The sequence below is a fragment of the Cebus imitator genome, unplaced genomic scaffold (assembly GCF_001604975.1).
Source record: "Cebus imitator isolate Cc_AM_T3 unplaced genomic scaffold, Cebus_imitator-1.0 Scaffold145, whole genome shotgun sequence".
In the NCBI taxonomy this organism is placed as follows: Eukaryota; Metazoa; Chordata; class Mammalia; order Primates; family Cebidae; genus Cebus; species Cebus imitator.
The window spans coordinates 237453-246730 of record NW_016107460.1 but is presented as its reverse complement, the minus strand read 5'-3'; the positions used below and the strand labels follow the sequence as shown (position 1 = coordinate 246730).

Sequence of the window (9278 nt, the reverse complement as noted above, 5' to 3'; positions counted from 1 at the left end):
TGGATAAAGAAAAAAGGATTTGCTCCATTTTTGGCGGTTCCTCCAGCGACAGGGCTCCTGGCCCATTGCGGATCCAGCTACCGCCTCTCGTCGCTCCCCAGAGGCCAAGCGAAGCTCCGGGCGAGGACAGCCCCTTATCCGCACTCCCCAGGGGGAACGGTGTGACTCGCAGAGGAGATTATTCCCCGATCATAAACAGCCTCTCACTTCCCCTCCCCTGCCCGGGCCCGCTGGCTCCCGCCTCCGCCGGGGCGGTCCTCCGAGGCCCAGGAACCACCTCCGGCGCCCGCCAGGCCCCGATCCTTCCTCGGGAGGGCGGCAGCGGGCCTGCCCTCTTCTTCTAACCGGGTGTTTGTCCACTCTACTCTGCCCTTCTTACTCGTCTACGCTGCAGTCACCTCAAAGGTGCGCTGACGCCAGCCTCCTTTTCTCTTCCCTCGACCCCTATCACCTCCAACAGCCAAGCAGAGGCCAGCAGTCCTGACGCACAGGCTCACCGGCGCTGCAGCCCCGCGCGCGCGGACGCGGCCCCCACCCCACCTCGCGGTCCTTCCGCGGTCCGGCCCCGCCCCTTCCTGAAGCCCGCCTCCGGGTCGGCCCGTCCCCCGCCCTCTTGCTCGCGCGCACCCGACGCCCCGCCTCCGCGCGTGCTCAATAACTGTTCCCTGAGCCGGCTTGCAAGCTTCCCCCGCCCCTGAGCTGTTTGAATATGCTAATGAAGGGTAGGGACTAGCCAATAGAACGTTGGGGCGGTGTATCACGTGGCTCGGGGACGTGTCAGGGGTGGAGCCTCCGCAGCCCTGCCCGAGTTAAAACCGGAGTGTGCGAGAGAAAAGCGCTTCAGTAGCGAGAGGGGCTGAGAAAGTGGTGACACCGCCGGGGTGCGGAGGGAGTCCCTGAAACTTCTCCCAACAGCCCCAGGGCCAATCTCCCCTCAGCCCACTCCCCTCTTCGCCAGCTCCCAGGTCCCCACTCCCTGCACCGGGGGTGGGGCGGGGAGCCAGGCCCGTCTCCCGCTGGGACACACACAGGGGCCGGGAGCGGGGACGGGACCCCCGAGGCGGGGGGGACGGACCGACAGACAGACGGCCGGGCGCCCGCCCCAGCGGGCAGGCAGGCAGGAGGAGGCGGAGGCGGGGGTACGACGGGGAGGACTGGGTCTGGGGAGTTTCCTCTCAACTATCGGGGGAGAAACTCCCCGCAGCCGGAGGAAAGACCCAGACGGTGTTTTCCTCCCGGGGGCCGCGGTCCCCAGCCCCGCTTAGCGGCGGTCGCCGCCACCGGCGCCTCCACCTCTACCATCTCTTTCTCCACCACCTCGGGCCCCGCTGTCCCCGGCCAGCACTATGCCCATCTTACTGTTCCTGATAGACACGTCTGCCTCTATGAACCAGCGCAGCCATCTGGGCACCACCTACCTGGACACGGCCAAAGGCGCGGTAGAGACCTTCATGAAGGTACCGACTGACCGAGCCCGGGCGGCGACCCCGGCCCGGCTGCCCGCGGGCGGCAGGGTGGGGGGAGGGCGGCCGGGGCGGCGGGGCGGGGGTGTCGGGGACCTGACTGCGGGAGCTGCCGGGCTCGGAGACCCCCTCCCCCACCGCGCGGGCGGGCTGGCGCTGCGAGCCGGGCTCGGCTGGGGCCCGGGCTCCGGCCCCGGGCGGTGTGTGGGGAGCGATCTGTGTACGGGGGGTGGCGTGGAGGGGTGGCCGCTGTGTGTGCGGTACTGTGGGGGCGGCGGGGCCGCTGGGCGCCCCTTCTCCGCCTGGTAACCTCGCCTCTGTGCTTCCCTCTCGCCCGCCCTCTTCCTCCTACCGTCCCGCAGCTCCGTGCCCGGGACCCTGCCAGCAGAGGAGACAGGTATATGCTGGTCACTTTCGAAGAGCCGCCCTATGCTATCAAGGTAACAGCCCTCGCCCTCCCCCTTTCCTCCCTTCCCTTCCCTGTTCCTTCCTCGCTCGCCCTCCCCGCCCCCCCATTCACTCTTCATTATGCTCCCCTCCCCCACCCGCAGCGCTCCCGGCCGCTGAGGTCTCTTCCCCTGCGGGCTCCCACCCCCTCCCCCGCTCGGCAGCGTCCTAGCGCGGCGCGGAGTCGCGGGGCCACCGCCGTCCCCTCCCGGCCCGGCCCGGCCCTGCGGCGGCGGCGGCAGCGCTGCGATCAACATGGCCGACATTTCCCCTCCGCGGCGTGAGCGGCAGCAATGAACTGTGGGGGATATTTATTCAAGTTAGCCGGAGTGACAGCCGGGCCCGGCCGCGCACAGCCCGGGTTTGCATTAAAGGGGAATCGGCCCGGGAGCCGGATGCGAGGCTGCGAGGCTTGGTCTTGTCAGATCCGTCTTAAGAGGGCCAATGTGATAGCTGCAGGTTAACTTCCTAAGTCCGGCTCCCATCTGCTTCCACTAGTACCTTCACATACCCACATTTTGGGTATTAGGTTAGGTAGTAAATTTATCAGTGAAGTTATAAAGTATTAAGGCTGTTAACTACCAAAAGCTAGGGAGGAAGCAGGTTTATTCCTGGGCCACCTTTGGAAGAGAGTTTCCTCAGCAGTGGTACAGTATTAACACGTTAACCAAGCCAAACCAACCAAAAATGAAGCTGCTACTTGGTGAACGTCAGATTATAACGGCTGTGTGTACATGGCTTTAAAAAATGAAAAAAAAAAAAATTCTTACATTTTTCTTTTCAGGCTGGATGGAAAGAAAACCATGCAACGTTTATGAATGAACTGAAAAACCTTCAGGCTGAAGGACTTACGACTCTTGGCCAATCCCTAAGGACAGCTTTTGATTTATTAAATTTAAATAGATTAGTAACTGGCATAGACAACTATGGGCAGGTAGGTTGAATAATAAGGTGGCAAAATAGTTGATTTTTCATTTTGTGAAAAAACAAAGTCCAGTCCAAAAACTATATAACATGAAATGCAAGTATAAAACATCCCAAATTAAAATAGAACATGCACATTGTACAAAGCACTCTAACCCTACTATATATATTTTATTTTTTCCCCTTTAAAATGCGTTTGTATTCCGGATTAGAATCTGAATCTTTTGCTATAAAATTGACATACATTCGGTTTTAATTCCTTGGAAGTTCACTAAAGACAGAAAGAAAGAAAGCATTCTACCTCACCACACTCAAGTTGTGTGTGCAGCTATTGCATGGCTTACAGGAACTAGTTAGTGCTCTTCCTTTCTATATTAGTAAAGATGTTAGAGAAACTTAATCTGTTTGTTGTATCAGAGCTTACTGTGACCATGTTGTATAACTATTCTGAAAGGTAAGAAGATTTTCACTGATGTACAGTCACTGGCTGAGAACATTAAGTTTTCTTTTGAAGCATGCACAGTTAACAACTATTGCAGGAAGAATTCTGAATTAAATTTCAGGCCCAGAGTTTTGATTTAAACTCCAAACCCTTGGAAAAAAAAGACTGCTGGAAAATATGAAAGAACCCTTCGTTTCTTAACCCCCACAAGTCTTTTTATTGCACTTAACTTTCATCTGAGGATGAGAGGAGCTTTAAATCAACAATAATTCACTAAGGAATAATGCAAGGTGTCCATTGTAACATTTTATGATATTACTGCCCTGGAAATAAAAGATACTGAATAATGTATAATGTTACATGTAACAATGGAATATTATTTCCAAGGAGCTCAATTCTTAAGTTGTAGTGGAAAGCACTATTCCCATATTTATATATTGGGTGTACGTTGTATTCTTTTCCCAAGTTGCACAATCCCCAGTCTTTGTGAGTTTCATACATTTCAGAGAAATTCTTTCTGTGACTACAACTTCTATTTGCTTCCTATTGACGGAAATGGACTTGTTTCTGCTTTAGGAAATTATAAGCTTCTTAGGGATAACTTCAGTGCTTAAGCATCTTTGGAAATAGCTGACTTTAGTCCTACAGCATTTAAAGTGTACATTGAAATTCAGAGTCACTTTACCAAATTGAAATTCCATCATTTAATTAAGTAAATATGTACTTTTTTACTACATTAATACTTTTATGTTTTTCTCTTCTCTGCTGCTTTTATTTTGCAACTTTTAGTAATTTAGGTAGATTTGCAATGAACTTTTTGGTTTGTTTCTGTAAAATAGTAATGGATTTCTTTCTCTTTTATAATCCTTTGTGATAGGTAGTACAACACAGTCTTATTGCTTAAGGTTTTCATCATTACCTCTTTGAGTTCAAAAAGATATTTAAAACTTGCCATTATTTCGTTATCTTTATTTGGTTGTCATGTTGCTAGTGTATGGCAGAACTATAGTTTCCTCTTTTTTTGCATCACATTTCATAAGTGGTCAAGGCATTTGGACACATTCACCTCCTACTACCTATTACAAATACCTCTTAGATTGCTTCGTTTGAAAAACTGCTTGTCTGTTTGTTTGTTTGTTTGTTTGTTTGTTTTTGAGACGGAGTCCGGCTCTGTTGCCCAGGCTAGAGTACAGTGGTGTAATCTTCGGCTCACTGCAACCTCCGCCTCCTGGGTTCAAGCGATTCTCCTGCCTCAGCCTCCCAAGTAGCTGGGATTATAGGCACCTGCCACCAGGCCCAGCTTATTTTTGTATTTTTAGTAGAGACAGGGTTTCGCTGTGTTAACCAGACTGGTCTTGAACTCCTGACCTCGTGATCCACCCACTTCGGCCTCCCAAAGTGCTGGGATTACAAGCGAGAGCCAACACACCAGGCCAGAAGGACATTTGTAGTTTAAACCTGTATTTTCCTTTTCCCAGTTGATATCTGCCCCCAGAGAACACTTTAGTTCTTGTCTATAAAACTGACAAAAAGTTTGAGGGAAAGGTGGTCCTGTGCTGTTACCACTTTGACCAAGAGAAGAACCTAGAGATTGGGATATTTTTGCATGTTAGGGTTTATAAATTCAATAACAGGGAGGGATGATGCTTCTCACTTATTTTGATGAATAAGCAAGGATTGCAAGGTATAATATTAATGCTTATGTCTTGAATTGGCACATTAAAAATGACACTAGCATTAAAATAAGCCACTGTTTTCAAATGAAAATCATAATTTGAGTAAAGAGTATTGAATTGGAAGAAAACATTCTTCCAGAAGATTTTTTTCGTCATAAAACTATCTGATTTAAACATTTCACATTTTCTATTCACAAAAACGATTAGGAATTTTGAATGTCTCAGATATTTAATACTAAATATTGTTCATGTGTTTTCTTCTTTGTAAAAGTACTTTGTATCTGCCTGTTTTCTGTGGAATAGTTTTATTTTGTAACTTTAATGTCTTCACATAAGCATTTCCCCTTTCATGCTCTATACTAGGATCTGTGGGGTTCACAGTACTAAATACTTATATGTAATGTTAGTAGTTGAAGGAAATGAAAAAAGGTTAGTTAGATAGAACATACATATTTTATAGAGCATCGAAAAACTGTGTAATGTTATTTTCTTAAATGTCTATGGGTTAATATGTGTATATTTATATAGATATCTACCAGTCTCCCACATATATGCACATATATAATTTTTCATAACTAATTACAAGAATATTAATATCTATACTGCATTTGTTAACATAGTTAACATACCTACAAATAAAATATCTTTGAATTATTAGCTAGGATGCGATCAAAATTTGCAGGTTATTATGGTTAAAGTAGCTGAGAAAAAAGGAATGGTTCTTAGTGAATGTTTTCCTCAAGCACGTTGGATATCCCACTAAAAAATTCCATGCCTATAGATGTTCTATAAATAATTTTGATAATCAGTACCATTTACTGATACTTCTACAGTAATGGAACAATGTGTAGCCTTTAGTCAGTCTTTTCCTTTATAGCAGTACTTTATTAAATTGCGTATCATTGCAGATAAATTTGATACATAATTTTTTCACATGTGTTCAACAGAGTTTCAAATAATGCCGATCCTTTGAGAGCTGCTGAAAGTCTGAACCAGCTTTAATATCTAAAATTAGGAAATGTATAAAATTTGAGAGGTCTGATTAAAGTTTTATATGTAGATGAGTTAATTTTCATATTGTTACATGTTGTTAATTTTGCTGTGTTCCATGAGCATTTTCAACATTGTCTTTTTTTTTTTTTCCCCCAGTAAATTGAGGTTAGTTAAGATTAGCTAATAAATCTTAATCTGGCCTGCAAGTCATCATTTTTGTTACTGACCTGCTCCATACCTCCCACTACCTGATGTATACTAGTATTGATTAAGTTGTTCCAGGGGTTAAAATGGCATGTTTTCTACTGTGTGCCTGTGGTGAAGACAGTGCTTTACAGATACCCTAAAAGGAGATAAAATATATGCTTAATTTTTTGAGGATTTTCCATGGTGAATGTTTACCTCACTAAAAAATAGTGGCTTTCAGACAATGTCAAATTTAATGATTCTCAGGGAAAAGAATTTTAACCAATTTTATTGTTTAGCATAAAGGTCTATTTTGTAAAGATAGGAGATAACACAGGTATAGTTCTAATACTGCTACTTTTTTCCCTTTACCTAAGTATTACCCATTTAACGCTCAGGTGGTGTAAAATACAGGCTCCTCTTTGAAGGCTGGCAGGTGAAGTAGTGACAACTCCATTTCCATTTGGGTGTTTGCTTTCTCTTAAGACTATTAACAAATGTATGAATAATAATTTGGTATTTATTAAGTGATAGTCTTTTCAAATGAAAGACTATATGTGAAATACTGCTGTGTTGAATATGAAGTGGAAACACAATGATGAATGGTATTTTGTAAATTTTTTAAGTCCATTAATTAAAAACATATTTTTTTAATTGTGGTAAGAAACACCTGACAAAATTTACCGTCTTAACTGTTTTTAAGTGTGCAGTTCAGCAGTGTTACATATATTCACATTGTTGGGCAACCAGTATCTAGAACTTTTTTATCTTGCAAAATTGAAACTCTATATCCAGTAAATGTTAACTCCCAGTCCCTGGAAACCTCCTATTCTACTTTCTGTTTTTATGCATTTGGCTACTCCGGATGTCACAGATAAGTGAAATCATACAGTATTTGCCTTTTTTAGACTGGCTTATTTCACTTAGCATAATAATGTTCTCAAGATTCATTCATGTTTTAGCATGTCAGGATTTTCTTCCGTTTTGAGGCCGAATAATATTCTATTGTATGTACCACATTTTGCTTATCCACATATCTATTAATAGTCACTTGGCTTGCTTCCACCTCTTGGCTGTTGTGAAAAATGCTGCAATGAACATGGGTGTGTAAATATCTTTAAGATCCTGCTTCCAGTTCTTTTGGATGTATACCCTGAAATGAAATTGCTGGATCATATTGTAATTCCATTTCTAATTTTTTGAGGAAGTACTATACCGTTTTTCATAGCAGCTGTACCATTTTACATTCCTACCAACCGTTCACAAGAGTCACACTGTCTTTATATCCTCACTAACACAATTTTCTATTTTTCTTTGACATTAGCCATCCTAGTGGGTATGAGGTTGTATCTCATTGTGGTTTTTATTTAGATTTCTCTAATAATTATTTATGTTAAGCATCAACATATGCTTGTTGATGCTCCAAAAACACTGTTTTTGGAGAAATGCCATTCAAGCCTTTTGCTCATTTAAAAAAATTTTTTTTTTTTTTTTTTTTTAGCTTTAGGATTTCTTTATATTTTCTGGGTATTAATCCCTTATCAGATATATGATTTGCAAATATTTTTTCCCCATTATGTAGTTTGCCTTTTCACTCCATTGTTTCTTCGATGCACAAAATTTTTAATTTTGGTATAGTCCAGTTTATGTATTTTTACTTCTATTGTCTGTGCTTTTGGTGTCATCCACAAAATTATTGCTAAATCCAGTGTCACTGAAGCTTTTCTCCTGTGTTTTAAGAGTTTTATAGCTTTAGATCTTCTGTTTAGGTCTTTAATCTGGTTTGAATTAATTTTTGTATATGGTATAAGGTAAGGATCCAACTTCATTCTTTTGCATGTGGATATTCAGTTTCTCCACCACCATATGTTGAAGAGGCTGCTCTTTCCCCGTTGAATGGTGTCTGCAAATCCCTGAGCTCTTCAGCCTCAATAGTTACTGTTAGGGGAGAGGGCAGTCTACTGTCAAACCTGCTTAAATGTGTTTTCCTCATCTTTATTGTGTAAAAGAAGAGCAGTGGCTGGAAATGTGAGAATTGGAATCCCAATCTTGGCCTTGCCATTGAATTATTATGTAACATTGGGCATTCACAATACTATCCTGAGCCTCTGCTGCTTCTTATTCCAAGTTGGCAATAATGAAGCCATTGTACCTTTAATATAGAATTGATGAGAAGTTTAAATGGGATGATGTATTTGAAATGTACTTTAAAAATTAGGATGTGCTAACTAGACAAAAAGCATCATTTCACCCGAAAAAATTAGTATATTTACCTCTAGTTTTCTATTTTTTCAATTTTCAATTAAAATTATAAAAATCTAATGGTATTTAAAGCTGATTATTACATGCTTTAAAAATCTATTAGTATCATGAAGTATATATTTTTCCTTGGGAAAAGCAGGTGTGAAAGAAAAGTAATAGAACTTGGCCAAAGTTGTCTTGGTGGCCGTTAATAAGCATAGGATGATGTTTTTAAAGGAGTGTTAAATGGAAACAATTTAAGTAATTTAGCAGATAAGTCAGAAAGTCATCCTTTTGCAAGAATACTTACGTGAAAAAAGTGCGTGCTTTAGGATTCTTTCAAATGGGGAGCTCCCCCTAGTGCGTTTTAGGTGAGATTTACACAAGTTTGATTTGCAAGGAACCTATTTAGGAGCACATCTGTTGGGTAAATCAAGGGATATTTTAATAAGATTTAACTAAGCTCAAAGCAGCACAAAATGGGTGTGATATATTTCCTATAGAGCATTAATTTAGTTATGGTAATTTAAATGAAAAGGAATGTCCCCAAACCCAGATTTTATTTTCTTTCAAAACACTTACTAGAATGTTTCTTAGGAATTTTATACTCTAAATTTGTTTTCTCAAAGAATAAAAAGTTTTCCAGTCATGATCTTAAAAAAGACAAAAAAAAAAAAAAAAACCTATTCTTAGGATATTATTGCATTCTTAATGAGAAATTGTTCAAAATAGACCTTAAATATAAAAGTCAAAAATAGGCCGGGTACCCTGGCTCACACCTGTAATCCCAGCACTTTGGAGGTGAAGGCAGGTGGATCACTTGAAGTCAGGAGTTTTAGACCACCCTAGCCAACATGGTGAAACCCCATCTCTACTGAAAATACCCCCCCCCCACCAAAAAAAAAA

The 9278-nt window shown here is 42.7% G+C and overlaps 1 protein-coding gene across 1 annotated transcript in view; it reads left to right on the top strand.

Moving 5' to 3' along the window:
• The first annotated feature begins 589 nt into the window (after nt 1–589).
• Nucleotides 590–9278, top strand: part of INTS6 (integrator complex subunit 6) — a 90402-nt gene continuing 81713 nt past the window's right edge. The window contains exons 1-3 of the mRNA XM_017542451.2: nt 590–1457; nt 1826–1903; nt 2695–2844. Of these exons, the coding sequence (XP_017397940.1) occupies nt 1347–1457; nt 1826–1903; nt 2695–2844 (339 nt within the window). The 5' untranslated portion in view covers nt 590–1346. The remainder of the gene's footprint in view (nt 1458–1825; nt 1904–2694; nt 2845–9278) is intronic.